The sequence below is a fragment of the Homalodisca vitripennis genome, unplaced genomic scaffold (genome assembly GCF_021130785.1).
Source record: "Homalodisca vitripennis isolate AUS2020 unplaced genomic scaffold, UT_GWSS_2.1 ScUCBcl_7149;HRSCAF=14700, whole genome shotgun sequence".
Classification (NCBI taxonomy): domain Eukaryota; kingdom Metazoa; phylum Arthropoda; class Insecta; order Hemiptera; family Cicadellidae; genus Homalodisca; species Homalodisca vitripennis.
Genome location: NW_025783265.1, coordinates 23,330 through 41,745, shown reverse-complemented (window position 1 = coordinate 41,745; position 18,416 = coordinate 23,330). Strand labels below are relative to the sequence as shown.

Sequence of the window (18,416 nt, the reverse complement as noted above, 5' to 3'; positions counted from 1 at the left end):
TAAACGACGTCATAGCTATAACATGAAAGTTCAAGTTGTCACCTCATGATCTTCGTATTCTTCATTTTACCAGACAATTTTGAATAGAACATAAAGGAAACAAACCAACTCAAATAAATCTAATCTAAATAAAGGAAACAGATCTGTAACCAGCTTAAAGTGCCTCCCAAGTAAATAGTGTCACCACTTCCGGACTGCCTCTATGATAGCATATGCTTCTTTTTCTATAGAACTATGCTTCAATTCACTTGAATTGAGACCACTTGAAAAGAAAGCCACTGGACATCCATATTGAGTGGGGGTTGCAGCTATAGTAGTCAGAAGTACCTTTCTACGGTAAATGGCTGATTAGGGCAAATAGGAAACATAAAGGGATTTTCAATCTCTTCTTAAGCTCATTGAAAACAGAGATAGCCTTTGGCGTCAAGGAAGAATCCATTCATTGTAAGTGGCTCGATTTTCTCTGAAAATCTGGGTATGAATCTAGAGAAGTGAGAAAACATACCAACTGTTCTCATGAGAGAAGCAGTATCGGTAGGAAGAGGAAGATTCTTAAGCGGCAGAACATGGTCTAGGTCTGGTTTGATCACTCCATTACTGATTGTGTAACTCAAAAAATTAATTGTGGTCGAACTTTTAGTTTTGTTAATAGTTAGACCATATTCGGTTTGGACCAAACTATCCAATAGCACTTATTAATGCTGGTAGCTCTATTAGTTAACCGTTAGAGGATCAACTTTAGGAATACAAGTAAGCACAAGAATTAATGTTCTTGCATATACAGATGTTGTCACTCTCTCAACACACGTAAAAGGCCTGTGGGTGTGCATACAAGAATTTTTATTCTCAAACCTGAGGTTAGTTATTAATACTGGTAGCTCTATTAGTTAATAGTTAGAGGATCAACTTTAGGAATACAAGTAAGCACAAGACAATTAATGTTCTTGCATACACAGATGTTGTCACTCTCTCAACACACGTAAAAGACCTGTGGGTGTGCATACAAGAATGTTTATTCTCAACCCTGAGGTTAAACATTAGTGGTATGCACGCATATCTCAAGACAACCACTAGTAAATTTAATAAATATAGAAGACCAAAATTTTAAAGAGTTTGTACAATTTCAATATTTGGAGATGATTATATTGAATAAAAAAATATAAAAGTAAATTAAATCGAGAATGGGATACATTTAGCTAATAAGTCTAAATGTATATATGAGAAAATCTTAAAGATCAAAGACAATATTATAACAGTGATAAAAATTAAATTTTATCACACAGTACTATGTTGTGTAGTGTACACTGGATAACTAGAAAATCCACATGCATATGATGGTAAATAAGGTTGAGTCAGAATTATCTGATGGAAGCATGCATGAAGGAGGCAGAGGGCAGTAGAAGGTTGAGTACGATTGTTTGTGTGGCTGACTCACTGGTAACTAAGACAGTTGAGTACGATTGTTTGTGTGGCTGACTCACTGGTAACTAAGACAGTTTGAGTACGATTGTTTGTGTGGCTGACTCACTGGTAACTAAGACAGTTGAGTATGATTGTTTGTGTGGCTAAGACTCACTGGTAACTAAGACAGTTGGGTACGATTGTTTGTGTGGCTAAGACTCACTGGTAACTAAAACAGTTCAGTACGATTGTCATATGAACTCTTAAACGAGTTATTAACAGTCGATAATACAGCAAGTTGAGACTAAGTGAAAAAAAGTCTTAAGATTATATAGAAGTTTCTCAATGATTGGTCACTTTTTAAACACTATTTGAATATAAATGCGTGGCTATTAGTATCTTTTAAACAAATGAAACAGACTTTATCGATCATTAGTAATTAGACTTAAGACCTGGAGTGCATGCAATTTGTCACAGATAAATAGAGCCACTATGCAAGCTCTCTCAACTCTAATCAGGATTTTCATAAAAGTAGGTTTATTCAAGGCACAGCTTTAAAAATTAAAATTAATGCACTTACCACCATACAACTGAACAATTCCTGACTTGTTTTGTTGTTCCGTATACATCAACGACAGCGTAGAGTGGACCTTCTTTGAATGGAATGTCTTTTGAACATGGTCCTTGGTCTTCACCATTTATTATGAAGTGCATTTCTGCTACATCTCCTTTTCCTCTGCCACCAGGTATGTAGACAACCCCTATTCTGCTACCGACATCTGTTGGAAGTATATCAAGAGGAAGAATTGATGATCCTGATGGTCTTAAAAACACTTCTTGGTATTATTCCTCGTGATGTTTTAACGTTATTCATGTCCCCAAGAAAGTATTTCTTTTCTCCATCATGTTTAGAAGGTATTCCATGTATAGTTGGCATCGGGTTTGCCCCTTCATAAACATTGTTATGTGTTTTGGTTATAGCATAAATCCATGATGTGCTCATATTTGTAAGATCTGGTAATGCATACTCTGGCAACATACCTCCACAAGTTGCAGCAGACTGAGGATCCAACTGTGTCAAGCCCAACCTCATATAACCACTCCAACCACGCTCATTTTTCTCAATTTCAACTAAAAATATTTCACCAGGCATTAAAGGCTTTTCACTAAAGGTTAATGCATTAGCAAAGCTACTTTTCCTATATGCAACTGTATTGTCATCATACAAAATTATGTTATCTCCATGATAGGGATGAAACCGAGATGCAATTTTTTTAGTTACTTTGTCATCCATGATTCTCAAAAATGGATTTCAAGTTATTTTTTACAATGAATTTCAAATTCCCTTACCTGAACTATATCGGATTACATAACTAAGATAATTGTAATAATACTTAATTTTAGTCAACTAACATAACAAACAACTTAACCTCAAAACAACAAAGAGTAAACACTTCAATTACTCAATTCTTTCCAGAAAAGAGCAGGATATACTAGATAACATCTGATTGTGAAACCAAAGACCTCTAAATATATTTGTGTTTATTATTATATTATATAATTATTAATAATAATTCATTATTAACTAATAACAATAATTTAACATTATCAAAGAAAATATAATTATTGAATGCATACGCAGATATAATGGTATTACCTTAAAACGTTATAAAGTCTATTCATTTATTCCTCTGGTCTGATCCTTCTAACTTTAATACTTTACAAGAAGTGATAGGCTAGTATAGTTTTCTATATAACCAAAGATACAGTTAATCAAAATAGTTGTTTTCACAGTTAAGGCAGGGAATAATACTTGAAAACATCCCAGCTAAAGAAGGGCATACGGGTCAAACAGTCAGCCAGTGTTTCTTAAAAGTAAGATAATTATAGAACTATGGAACCATTCTAGGAGAGAAACCACGATATCAAAGCTATGAATCTTGGTTGTCAGATGTTCATGACTAAATCATATAATCAATCTTATAAACTTCTCTTTGTGCTCTAGTGCACCCACATCTTAAATTTTACTCTGCCATCTGGTCACCCCACCAAATTTACCTGAAGATTGAAATCGATAGGGTCCAACGGCGCTTTTTGAGGTTGGCCGGTACTCTACTCGGCTACAGGTTCATCGACGTTCCAACTCAGGAGGTAGCAATACTTCAACTTCCATCTCTTGAAGCCAGGCGTGTTATCCAGAGCATCTTCTTCCTGTACTGCCTTGTCAATTCTGAACTTAACTGCCTTGGGTTTTTGCAACCGTGTCAACTTCAGAGTATTTACATGCACAGATCTTTCACCTTATTGGCCAAACCTACAGCTTTTACCTCCTACATTATCAACTCCACTTTACGGAGGATTCATCATCATTCAAACATCAAACCCTCTAACTTTGACTTCTTCACTCTACATATTCTTCCTTCAAGCGTAACTAACAAATATAAATTTGCAACTTTAGTAGTGAACAGCGAACCTCCCTTTCTCTTCGTTGTTCTTTTAAAGGGCCACATAGAGTGTAATTTCATTGTCAATTTTTGAAGTCTGTCTTTAGGCACTCAAATTGACGTCGTCGTCTGTCCCTCGCTTGATCACTTCTCTTAGCTGAGCTGTTTGTTTTGGTCTATTGGTTAGTTATGTTAGGACTGATCCGTAAGACTGTGTCAGTCACAAATAATATTTGTTACGTTATTTCGCAGCACACTTTTTCACTAAAATAAATAAAAACCGATTATATATAATTTAAATTGGGACTTGTACTCTGTAGATCGTAATTAGTAACTTATTTTATTTTGTCTTCAAAAAGGTTCCCTAGGTTATGTTTATATACAGAACATTTTTTACTGATATATACGTTTATATAAGTTACGGAACTTTTTAATTTAATTTCATGCTTCCCTGAGACCGATCATGCATCTTGGAAAGACATTGAAACCAACAAGTATTTATAAATTTGCTATCTCTAGTGTTCAGTTGATAAAATGCTATAGTACTTCAAGTCCTACTATATTTGCAGTTTCTTCTGGTAAGGTAATAATAATGGCAACAATTAATTGTAAATTAGAATGTTTTTGTATTTGTACATAACCAATAATTTGGTTATGGTGGTGACTGCTTACTATACTGCAGCCCCTTTAGCTTCAGTGCCCAATATATCGAATAGTGTTGGTCTAACCAAAATTCCGGGTAGGGTACGATAAGCGGACCCGGTTTTTTATATCGAAGAATGTAATCATCAATACCTAATATTCGCATCTAAAATTCTAGACTATTAATCGATATACAAGTATCTATAGTCCTCTATAACAAACACATGTTTTAAATTAAAATATGAATTTAATATTTACAGTGATGAAACAAATTATTATAACCAAAATTAGGAAAACTGAAGACGACCATATTTGCTCCTCTCACAGTTACAGTTGTTTCTCTCTCACAAATTTCACATAATGGGTTTTTCAGTCCAACATGTTGAAGCCACGTAAAACATGTTCTTATCATCAAAGCAATGTCGTTTTAGTTTTCTAAAGTTGACTGCTATTTTAAATAATCAAATGTTACTTATGTAAAATTTAAATATTACCTTAAGTTTATTATTTGAAAAGTGTTTACAGCTGTTCATATAGATTATTTAAGTTAATTGTTCAAAATAATTAATCAGTATCTATTGATTATATCGAATGTTATGATTAAGTAATACCGTTTGCCAATTTCGATATAAAAAACCGGGTCCGCTTATCATACCCTACCCAAAATTCCTAATGTTCGTTGTATCATTTCTTTTTCAGGTTTTGATGTAAGTGGCTTATAAGATATACAAACCACCAAGCTTTATTTAGTTCATTGGGTAAACAAACCAACTAAGTAGCTATTTGCAGTAATCACCCACAATACAATTGGTGATATATTTTGTCATAGCTATGAAAGCAATTTAGTTGTATGTGTTCACCCACCAGATAAACGCCAGTTTGATTCATTCTTGACAGTTCATCGATTGTTGAGTTTGCTTGATTAAAGCCTCATGTTAATCATGTTATTTATTGTTTTTATTGTGAGTAAAGATTGTAGAGCAAAATCTCCAGTGAGAGAAAAATAAAGATTTGTAGATTGCAAGAATGAAGTCATTATGAATACAATAATAATTCCCTATCCTTTTTGAAGAATATGACAAGTTTTAGTTATTTTAAAAGTAAGTTACAATTTTTATAAATCCAAAAAAGTATTTAGAGTATTAATTGTGGTACTGTTAATTGAGAAATGTGTAAAAAATGTGGTTACGCAGCAATACAAAGAATTGGCTTTAACTCCTCAATGTTGATCAAGTATTTAAAAATTTTGTAAAAGATATGTATTCATCAATGATGTTTGCATTTTTATGAGCGACTATTCTAGCCTTCGTTACACTCCAAACAAAGATATTTTTATGGAAAGTAAATATATGTATGGTTTTTTAAATCTATACCTTTGTAGAATTATTTTATCAATTACTCTATTTTAAAATACACTTATTTATCAACAATTAAAAAAAGAACTCAAAATTATCCTGGAAAATAAGAAAATTATGTAGTCCTATTTCTCTCTCTTGTGTTATATCACAGACCAATTTTCACCCTGATCTTTTGATATGGCCATGAAAAAGGGCTAGGATAAAAAGAGTTAAGAAAATAAAGTAAAAATGTATACTTTTTATTAAAATATTATTATCATTACAAAACTTAAAAATTAATGTAGAAGTAGATTTTTCAATTTAATGACTTCGATATCATAGGTTACACACATAAAATGTAAGTTTATACAGAGCAAATAGGATAAGTTAAGTAAGTACAAATTATACACGGAACAAAATATTTGCAATTATTATTCAATTTAGGGCAAGGAAAATGTGGTGTTGCTGTCATTCGGATTTCTGGACCTCAGTCGAGCTCTGTTTTGTCAGAAGTGGCAGGTCTGAAAAAATTACCTGAGCCAAGGAAAGCACTTTTGAGACGACTTCGGCATCCAGAGCTCAATGAAATCTTGGATCAAGCATTAGTATTGTGGTTTCCAGGTTTGTATAAAAACTATTTAAAATAGAACTGAAAATAAGTAGTTATCCAGGGTTTATAATTAGTGACATCTTGTATTTGAGTTAGTTTTGTTATTATAAGTAATAAACTTATTAACTTAATTATTTTTGCACATTAATATTATATATATATATATTTTTTTTTCTATGTATCCAAAATTCTATTATAGTTAAATTGTAATTTAAGGTAAGAGTATAATAGGAGGTGGGTTTTTGTACAAAACTATATCAACTAACAAGATTTAGTATCAAAAATATATATTAGCTGTAAATGTATAATGTTTTTTCATTGCCAATCATTACAATATAAATAAAATTTAAGTATTATATATGGTTTTAAAACATTATAATAAAACAATTCTTTTCTTCATTAATGTTTTTTATTGTGCAAAACCGTTACATTTTGCTTTCAAAGTGCTTTCACTGTGTCATGAATGTAACCAATCATTACGGCATAATCAGATCATATTCTAGGTAGAAAATTGCCATCTGTACTATAATGTACTTTGGGTATTTACAGAATCTACTGTATGATTGAAATAAAAGTTATGTTTTCAGGAAGCTTACGCTATTGGAAATGAGAAAAACAATATATATATATATTGTTACAAAATATATATATATATATATATATTGTTACAAATAATGGGTTATTTTTACCTCAAGGGAGTAATACATTTTTTGTGTGAGAAAAGAACCTTCTTTGGTTAAAGCAATTTTCAACTGCAATTTGTCATATATATTTTTTGTTATTAAGCTTATATGCCTACTTTTATAATTTACACCAACTAACAAAGAAAAAAAATCTCTTCATTTACTAATAATATGTTATTATAAATTAAACAAAAAATGTTCTTCCATGTGGCAGATTATTGAGTAACTTGTTACTCATTTTATGGAGACCAATTTTCCTACTGACATTGAAAAGGATGTAACAGTTCCCAAAACTAGAGGGTTCCATGCCTGTTAGATGCTTTGAATGACGCCTTGGTCCATCGGCTGAATTAAAGGTGTGACATTTGGAGGAAGGTACATGACAGAAATATTACCAGAAGTAAGTTCATTGGCAAGGGATGTGCCCTACAGTTGTCTAGCAAAAGAACGGCTTTTGTATCTTCTGGTTTTCCAAACTGACAAAATGAGATTTTATTTATGGTCAAACTGGTGCAAAACCCAGTCTTTGAACAGTTCTGCACTCATCTAAGCAGTACTTTGAGCTACATAATGCACTTGTAGATAAGTAAGGTTCTTAAATGCTCTGGTTTTTTGTATTTACCTATTACTACCAGTTTAAGGGTATGATCACCAGACACATTCGCACGACACAAGAATGTCATCCTGTCTTTTCATTTTAAAACCTTTGGCACTTTTTTCGTCATGACCTGCTCTTTAACAGGTTGCTTTTTAGGTTTTATGTTTATGTTGTGGAGTTAGGCAAACAGTGCCATAATAAGCCAGTTTCATCTGCATTGTACGCCTAGAATGGACTCAAGTAAAGTTTTCAACGAAATCTTGAAAAAGTATTTTAAACTCATTTGCAGCAACTTTGTTAGCAGACTTAGCTTCTCCTGAAAAATATAACTTTCGGATCCCATGCGTAACCTTAAATTTATGTAGCCAACCACTTGAAAACGTATATTTATCTTAATTGTTGTCTATTGCTATTGATGCCGGATTATAGACAATTCCGGACTGTAGAATGCCGGATTAAGGAGGTTTTACTGTACTTGTATTGCACACATATTGTATTAAAGTATATAAAGCTATTCAAGCTAACTCACTACACAATCAAATAATGTTTATTGAGTTGTAAAATTAGATTAATGTTTTAAAGTAGTTTTCGATAAAATTATTCTATTACATCGTTGGCATTACCATGGGAGTTTTTGTAGGACAAGTAAACCTTTTTATAGGTTATGTTATAACCTGGCTATTGGCCCTCTTTAATGAAAAAACCTAAAACTCTTGACATTAGTTCTTTACATCGTAAGCTATTGGACTGCTCATTGTATGATGATGGTAAGTTAAATTGCCATCAGTGCTACTATATGGAATGTTTGCACGCAGGACCTCACAGTTTTCACGGGGGAAGACAGTTGTGAACTGCAAGTGCACGGAGGTACAGCTGTGGTATCTGCGGTCCTGGGAGCGTTGGCCACTCTACCGGGACTTCGGCCTGCGTTACCTGGTCAGTTTAAGTTATCATACCTGGTCAGTTTAAGATATCATACCACAGTGAAGTCTAAAATAATTGGAAGAAAAGTCCTTTCTGACACAATTTATGACTGAATGGTGCAGGAGAATTTACAAAGCGTGCGTTCTATTCGAATAAACTGGACCTCACGGGAGTGGAGGGGTTGGCGGACCTGATACAAGCGGAGACGGAGATGCAGCGGAAGCAGGCTCTACACCAGATGGAAGGGGCATTGAGTCAGCGCTATGACCAGTGGCGGGATCGACTCAAGAGAGTAGGTAAACAGAAGTTTTTGTGTCAGTAGAATACGGTCATGCTTATTTCATTAGCAAATTCCTATGGAGAACATAAGCTATTACAGTTGCTCTTGTAATAACAAACATTTAAACCTAGGAATGTGAAATCTGGACTGATCTTGCATTCATATAGTCTTTTTGTAGTTCAATGTTTTTATAGAGTGGGAATAATTAAGAGCACCAAAATGGCATTGGGAATTTGCCAATGGCGAAGTGTAGCGGGTATAACAGTTATCACAAAATAACCAGATCAAGTAACATGGAGGGTGACTGCTGCTTGGATGGGTGACCGCTGAGTGATACTGTCCTTACAAGCAGCCCGCCTGTCCGGCCATTGGAGGTGGTTCGGAAGTCACGTTTAAGCCGTTGGTCCCCTGATTAATTGTTAGAGAGAGCTTCTTCCCTAACTTCGCCTGGTAAAATAAGACATCTTTACTTTACTTTTATTTTTTAGAGCATGGGGAAGTGGTTTACCAGATGGAAATGCCCAGTAAGCACAAAATATCCCATTTTTGTGTATTCTTTATAATGTCTTTATGAAGATTTATGACAAAAATAAATATTACTCCAGTCTGTTTAAAGGTAAGCGTGAAACACAAATCCGTGATCTCAAGATCTATAAAATTATCAAATTGCCTACCACAAGATGTGGTCAAAGTAGTCACTGTGACTTGATAGAGGGCTGTACCTTGCCTGAAGTGAATTCTGTTTTTCTTAGCACTTCAGACATCACACTACACAATTACTGCAACAATAAAATAACAAGAAAGTGAAAAATTTGTATAAATTGAAACATATATTTGTGTACATTGGAACAGACAGCAGGACTTCTTTACAGAGGGGTTTTCAGTATTCTGTTTTAAGATTTTAGAGTACGTACTTATAGAAAATACATGGAATCTGAGGATGAAAATATGTTTAAATAGTTAAAAAAGAATGGTTTACTCTTAATAAGAAAAAGATACCTCACAGTATAAATACTGCAGTATTGATGTTTTTGATTCCAGTGCATCGCTCATGTAGAGGCTTACATTGACTTCAGTGAAGACCAAAATATTGAAGAAGATATTCTAGAGGAAACAAATAAAGAGCTGAAGTCACTTCTGCAAGACATGCAGGTAAATGTGAGAAACACCTCACAAGACTTGTATAATTAATTAACTAACTATATTCTAGAACACCCAACTAGTACCTCACTTAGTCTATTTTTAACCCTTTTATGCAAAAAATTCTCTGACAAAATTGAATTTTACAATTGTATTTTTAAGGTGAAAACTTACAGTGTACCAAAACAACACTTGAAGTTGCCTATCAACTTCACTAGAACTTGCTGCTATTGAATACAATATACAACAATTTTATACTAATTGTATAATCAAAAATACACTGAAAGTATGTTTCAATTGAGGTTAAACATCAGTTTGTGCAAAAATTTCATATATGAAAGTAGTTACATGAATACCAATCATATTAATGTATAACCGATAAATTCTAACAAAATCACTTATGTTTAGCTTTGTCCTAAGATATAAACTGAAAACTCAACTATTTTAGTCTTAGTTGTAAAATTCCTTGATACCTTATTAAATTTAAGTATAATAAATTATGATAACATCAATTTTTATTCATATTTCATATCTTTACAAAATACTTTTTTCTTGTTTAGAGAGCACTTTTCATCTTTGTTTACTTTTGAATTGAAGCATCTGGAGGATCTGTCTTGTGTTAGGGTAAGAACACTCGAACGCATGTGGTATGGCTCATCTTCTGGTGTCAAAAAACAAATTGCAAAGAGGAGATCACACTCCCTATAACACACATCATTAACCTATTCTTTAAGGGAGATATTTTCCTGAAAGCCCTGAAATCATCCAAAACAGTTCCAAAATTCAAAAAAAGACTCACAATCTCAATAGAAAACTATAGACCCATATCTCTCTTATCTACTATATCCAAAGTAATTGAAAAGCGATGATTGACAGATTAATAAGTCATCTTATTAATAACAACATCCTCAGTAGTCAACATGGTTTCCTAAAGGGAAGGTCAACCACCACAGCCCGGACTAGCCTTGTTGAGTAAATTTTCAATCAGACGGATGTTTTCACAACCTTCCCATAAAGCTATGTCATAGGATGGATGTGAATAGATTAGTTTATAATACACCGTTATCAGCCCCTGAGTTAGGCAGTACGAGGGCTATTCAGAAAGTAAGGAATGTTTTGGAATTAATAAAACCACACACAAGAAGAATATTTTATTGTATACATGTGAAAGAGGAACTAAAATATTACTTTTCTACATAATCACCATACAAATTCAGGCACTTATCATAACGGTGGACAAGCTTTATAAATACTGTGTCATAGAATTCTACAGGTGATCTCAGATACTCAGTGACATGTACTTGGAGCTCCTCATCATTGTTAAAACGTTGTGTTGCTAGCAAGGTTTTCATGGAACAAGTGAAAATTACTTGCAAGATCAGGACTGTAGGGAGGAAGGGGAAAAACTTCCCAGTTGAACGAGTTCAAGAGTTCTTATGTACGGTTTGCCGTGTGAGATCGAGTGTTATGCAAAAGCATTATTTTGGATGACAATTTTCCTTGGTGCTTGTTAACACGTTCAGTGCGGGTGGATCACCGGTGAGCTAAAGGACCCTGGCACGCTGTATGGCGGGATCACCGGCGCGACGCGTTGCCTAGGAATGCAAGACTGCTCAGCAGTTTTTTCAGTACCCAGTAACCCTTACAGGCGAAAATTTTTGCAGTCAATGTGTTAACTTATGTGAAACAATTTCGAACATTAAAGTTTGTGAAACTTGTGGGAAAACATAGAGAAAGCTCAATTATTGATTGTGAAAGATTGTGAAACGCAGTTTTCACGCATCTTCGTCAACTTTGGCGACCAGATCGTCAGTCACAATGCTCGGGCGATCGTCCATTCTTCTCTTGATCATGAACATTTGTTCTGCATTTTTAAACTGAATGCACCTCTTCCTGACAGAACTTTCAGTAATTATATTGTTCCCTTACACTTCACATGGTTCTTGATGAATTTCTATTGGTTTTAAATGTTTGACAACTGGCAGGATTTTGATTGCAGTGCACATTTCAGATTTGAATACAAAAAAATTGGCAGCGTGGAAATGTTTCCGATGTTATGGCTGGACGTGGACTGAGGAGCCAAACACCAATGTATACGTGATTTGCACGCGCCTGGTGGCGTCAGGTGGAAACGTACATAAATGCCTGAGAACAATTTTGCACAAACGCTGTATAGTGACAATCTTTTATCAATCCTTAATCAAGGTTTATTCCAAGGAAGTTTGTTGAACAGATTTTTTTGATCCCAGTGACTGTACAAACTGAATCTGTCTGTCGCAGACAAAATTTAATGACTGAAACTTGAATGTTTTTGACAAGTCAAGAAAAAGACTAAGCACTTCTCCTTGAGTTATAATTCTTTTCACAATCTTGTTAAACTAGACGCTCGACTGTACCAATTGTTTACTTTACACTTCAGAATCCGAAGCTGATTTGATGATACTAGATTGTTTTTCCAAAATACTTGCAAACCGAATAAGTAAAACTTATTCAAAAATTTTGCTATAAAAATTGCAGAATTTATATTGGGTGGTAATTTCAGGCATGATTTTCAGTGTACCAAGTTATAAAAGTAGGATTGAATTGTATCCTACAGTTCACAAAAGCTCATGTTCCTTAGAGGCATCTGCAAGATGGAAGGAGAGGGGAGCGCGAACGAGAGATGGTGTCAGGACTGTCATAGTTGGAGCTCCCAATGTTGGGAAAAGTAGCTTACTCAATGCTTTGTGTAAGTATTTTCCTCGAAAAAGCTTAAAACTGTCATTTGGTACTGCTAGACTTATTGGGTTATAAGATTGTACTGTCATTATTTAATAGAAATTGCCTAGTCTCTTCAATAGATCAACATTTTTGGAACCTTACAGTTCTATAAAAACTAGTTTATGAAGACTTATGTGAGGAAATCTACAGAGTAAACTACTGTATTGGCTATACTCAAATTTATTATGTATGTGCAATCTGCTTGAATCTTTCAATCATTCTTAAAGCTCACAAATTGTATTATAAAATATAAAGAAATGTTTGTTTAAAATCTACAGCAACAAAAAAACGTAACTAGCATATGTGTAATCTTTCTAAAACTTTTAGGGAAAAACTTGTATTTTGCACCCCCACCAAAAAAATTCTTAGTTTTTTGTATAAATAACCATGAGTAAGGTTTACTTATAGAGACTGCAAAGTTTTGAATGACATATTTATGTGTGATAGTGATAACTGACTGGGTATGCAGGGTAATGTTTTATCATAATCCATCTATGGACAGTAAGTAGTACAGTTGATGTATTAAATTATTATATAAATTTAAGAACCAAGTTTAAATATTATGTTGCTGGAAAAAAAGATGTGCTTAAATTGAAATTATAATTAATTGGTTTGGACCTTTTTAACACATCAACTGCAAAAACAATTCAGCCTTAAAAGGGTTAAGTAATGTACCTTAACAGATAGAATATTTATTTCTTGTTTTGACAGTATTAATTTTAAATCATTCACTGACTAAGCTAGCTATGTAAAGTTGTTTTCTGTGATGATTCACAGGCGACCGGCCCGCAGCAATAGTCAGCTCGCAGCCCGGTACAACTCGGGATGTCATCTCCACCACACTGGACATAGCAGGGTTCCCCATGGTGCTTAGTGATACAGCCGGCCTCAGGGGCAACACCAGTGACCTTGTAAGTTTATACCTACTTGCAATATAAATAGAAAAAGATCAGATATCTTGGAAGAAGTTACGAATAGACAGATTAACCCTTCGCACGCCACTAATAAATCCATTAACGTTCCTATAATGCCAAGACAGGTAAAATGGTTAGCTTTCTTTAAGTTCAAAGCTAATTTTTATTATAAATTATTAAAGCTAAAAGCAAAAATGTATAAAACAGGGCATTGTATTTAAAATTAGGGTATTTATTTGTAAAAAGACTGTTTACGAAACTGTTTATTTCAAATAAATTTAAATTAATTAAATACACCTCATTGCACTAAAAAACAAGATAAATATTTCAAACTAATCATGACACTACTACACGATGAGGAATAATAGATACGTAGTGGACGCGCACTCGTGACAAACAAAAAAACAGTAATAAATGCAGATGTTTGGTTATGGCTCTGTAGGAGACGTAGAACTGACGAGCTACTGGTCGGAGTAGACAAAGAGTGCTCCCCTCTCTCTGCTGCAGAGTGAAGGTCGTTTATAAATACTTCCTTAGCAACTGCGAGAAGCACGGAGCGTGCACCGGGCATTTCGAAGGCTTGTTGTGAACTAAAAAACTCTCCAAGAGACATAATCTATAATATCGGATATATAACTGTTTTTGGCGTTTTGGTCAAAGTCTACCATTCTGATATATCCATTTACAGCATGGAAAGGGTTAAAAGTGCACCAGGCAGTCAACACATGATGGCTGAAATATCCGTACATTTGTTCCCAGTACATACAGGCTTGTTACTGATCTCTGACTACCTCTTTATTTTATTTTATGTCTGTACAATTTTTAAAAATAAAAAAAAATGTTTGGTAATAAAATTCTATTTATGGAAACAGAATACATTCAAATAGTTCAAATTGACTGGTTTATACAAACTGAGTTAAAATTAAAAATACAACCTATTAATTACAACTAAAAAATATTTGAAGTAAATTGAATTATTATCTTAAATCAGGATAAATTAATTTGTAAAGATCCTTTCATCTGATCATCATCATTTTTATTAGTAGTATTTACATATTAATAAATACATTTTCTTTATGTTTATTTCCTACCATAAGCCAGGGATGGTTGCCAATACAAAAATAAGTGGTTATAAAATGTATATACATTAAATCAAAATTAAATAAAGACCTAGAGAAAAATGTCATTTTGTTAACAAGACAATACTGCACAATAAAATTAAAGGTACCAAACGGTACCTGTATACAAGCATCTTGGCATGAAAAGGGTAGACCAACCTTGGAACAAGATATACATTTGAGTTATAGATTTCATCCTAGTTTGCAATTTGTTCCTCATCTGTAGGCATGTAACATTAAAATGTGTTTATAAATTGCAAATTTTTGATTATCAAAATTCTCTCATCAATATAAATGTTATTGTTAAAGATCGAGAAAGAGGGAATTCTCCGAGCTCATCAAACAGTTTCCAGTGCAGATTTGATGCTTTTGGTCATAGACGCGACTCACTACCAGGACATGGACCCGAGCCAACTCTACTGCGCAGACTTTTGGAGATTTCCTACAAGAGTATATCAAAGAATTGGGACTTGAAGAGGCAGTGGCACAATGTGGAAATATCAAAAGAATATTTGGTGCTCCCGGAGAAAAATCAGATCTGGGAAATGTGTGTTTGGTTATCTTTAATAAATTGGACTTGATTGAAGACAGGACGCTTATCAATAACGTTTGTGAACAGTATTTGGACTGTGTAACCGCAATATCCTGTAAACAAAGCGAACACTTGGAAACCGTTGCTGGAGAGATTGAAATTCTGTTTAGAGATTCTGTAAGTACTGTAGCCAATAGTTAAGTGACAGTAGTGAGTGCATTTACATAAATTAAAATATCAGAAGTCAAAAGATATTAAGTAGTTTTCAGGTGATTACTAACCTTTTCTGAAGCTTATTGCAAAGTTGCTGTTGAATTGGTAGTGTATGCAAAATAACAATGTACAGAAAAATAAAATTCTTAAAACTATTTGTTTACATAAGATTTAGCAATAAACGTAAATATTTTTGTGGCAAGATTGGAATTCCATTTCTTTTGTATTTTTACAAATACATCATGATACATTGTTAAAAAAATATTAAAATCATATCAAACAATGGTGTTTTTGCATTTTATCTGTTTATTAAACACTGGTTATTTTTACACAGGTGTGGTAATCCAACAAGAGAAAATGCCTCTCTTAGTCAGGCCCGCCACCGTTACCACCTGACTGCTAGTGTGGCAGCTCTGAGCCGGTATCTGGAGATGAGCGGGAATGAGAGGGAAATAGATTTAGCAGCATATCAGCTGAAGCAGGCTCTCAACGCGTTGGGTCATATCACAGGCCATGTATCCACAGAGCAGATCCTTGATGTCATATTTAGGGACTTTTGTATTGGAAAATAAAGCGATTTTCTATATTTGATCGTGTTGTCAGTAATGTTAAACATTCATTCATTTTGCAATCGCTAAATTTAAAATCACAAAAACCTTAATAGTGAATATTTACTTTTGTGAAATATCTGAAGAAGACAGCCTCACTATCAAAACGTCTAAAAACAAACATGTATTGGTTATTGTGATTTTAAAATGTAGCAATTACAAAATATTTTGTTGTAATAAACTTATACAAGGGGGGAGTCTGGGAAAAAAATAATTATTTTTATTTTTAGGAATTTTGTTTTGATACTTTAGGCAATTTTACTAGGTTAGTTTAGTAGGAGAAATCTGTTATAAAAATTACCATTTTCCTCCCCCCACCCCCCCGGGGTAGTTTTTTAGAACATTTGTAGTCCCTTGCAAGAAAGGTTCTAGCTCCCACATTTTAACAGATATTTTAATTTTCTTTTTTTCCCTGGAAACCCAACAATATCCTCTATGATATCAAGTATGGGTTTGATCAAAATCCATTAGATAGCCGAATGGTAAATTTTTAAAAAACAAAATTTAAAAATTCTATATTTTTATGAACATTTCAATTTTTTTAAATTTTTTGGAGCATTTAAATGCTAAACCCATACTACATGTCATAGAAAACTTTATTCTGAATAAAACAAAAAAAGAATTGTGGCAATATCTTATCAAATAACCAAAATACAACCTTTCCCGTGTCAAAAATTAAAACTTTCGGGAAAACGCAAAAAAAACAATACATTATATTCAACAAGCAACGTTTTATTCAGTACAAACTTACAATCTTGCTAGAATTCTCCAGGCCCATAAAAGGAACCTTCCTGCTCCTTTTTTCTTTCTTCTGATTGAATATTTCTCATTCTCAGGTAGTTTCTGCGCCTCTTCAACCTCTCGGATTTAGCACATTGGATCTTTACTTTTCTTCGGCGGTCACGCACTTTTGCCATAGCAATACTTTTTGTTCCTGTCGATAGCTTTGTCTTGTGTAGATTCAAGATTCAAGATATTTTATTGTCATTAAGCACAATACATATTATGCAATAGACAAAGTCAACATATTATATAGCCTACTTTAATCTAATCTTTAATCTAGGCACAGTTATAGGACAAAATACAGTATTGCCAGCTAGAACTAAATAACAATAATATAAATGTGAATAAAAACAATAAAATTACAATTAAATAATTTAAAAATCTATACAATATGTGCTAACAATCCTAATCTTAAATTAACAATGGATTAAAAACTTAATGAGCTAATATCACAGGCTAGGTAATCTTCAACAGTGTAAAAAGCTTTATTTTTCAGCCACTTTGCAATGGTAACTTTAAAATTATTAAGTGTAACATTCCATGCTTTCTCTGGTAATTTATTAAATAATTTTATACTGAAAAATATCTGGCTGTTTTTGGTCTTTTCGAGTCTGACTGGGGGTAGATCGAGTAAATATTTTTTTCTTGTGCAGTGTGTATGAACATCTTGTCTATTTATGAAACTATTCAAATTTTCTTTTACATCAAGTAATGAGCAGTAGATGTATAAACTTGGCAAGGTCATAATTTGAAGTTTCTTTGAAAAAAGGTGAACAAGATTCTTGTTTAGAAACATTTTTTAAAATCCTAATAGCTTTTTTTTTGCCATAAAAATATTTTTTTTGGCACTGGAACTGTTTCCCCAAAGAGTCACACCATACCTCAAGTGTGAGTGGAAAAAATGCATAATAAGCAGTTATCAACATCTCCTGAGTAACAGTATTCCTTAGTTTACATAATAGGTATATAACTCTAGATAGTTTAGTACATAAATAATTAACATGATGTTGCCAGCTTAATTTACTATCTAGGATAACACCCAATAACTTAACAGAATCATTACTGTATTTAGTATTATTGTGTAGAGATAATGTTAAATATTCAGTTTTATTATGATTCACTGCCAACCCATTTGCTTTAAACCATTCTAGAGCTAATTTAAATGAACGTTCTTGATCAGATTTTAAGGTTTGTGAGTCTTTATTACAGTTTAAAAGAGTAGTATCATCCGCGTACAAAACAGAATTACAAGGTAGGCTAGATGAAAAATCATTGATTGCAACAATAAACAGAAAAGGTCCCAAAACAGAGCCTTGCGGAACTCCCAATTTCACTGTTCTGAAATTGGACTTGTTCTCCCCCTGGACAACCATCTGTTTCCTGTCAGATAAATAAGATGACAATAATTGTAATGCTTTATGTTTTATGC

General features: G+C 33.4%; 1 protein-coding gene and 1 pseudogene across 1 annotated transcript; one reads left to right on the top strand and one right to left on the bottom strand.

Moving 5' to 3' along the window:
* Nucleotides 1-1,977: 1,977 nt before the first annotated feature.
* On the bottom strand, nucleotides 1,978-2,868 carry LOC124374062 (annotated as a pseudogene).
* Nucleotides 2,869-4,208: 1,340 nt separating this feature from the next.
* On the top strand, nucleotides 4,209-16,182 carry LOC124374061 (tRNA modification GTPase GTPBP3, mitochondrial-like). The gene is given in 13 exon segments (XM_046832358.1): nucleotides 4,209-4,423; nucleotides 6,269-6,445; nucleotides 8,531-8,541; nucleotides 8,543-8,651; nucleotides 8,762-8,931; nucleotides 9,961-10,071; nucleotides 12,680-12,709; nucleotides 12,712-12,787; nucleotides 13,597-13,730; nucleotides 15,161-15,291; nucleotides 15,293-15,560; nucleotides 15,800-15,819; nucleotides 15,931-16,182. Coding segments are annotated over 13 exon segments (1,590 nt in total). The 5' UTR covers nucleotides 4,209-4,308; the 3' UTR covers nucleotides 16,169-16,182.
* The last annotated feature ends 2,234 nt before the right edge of the window (nucleotides 16,183-18,416 follow it).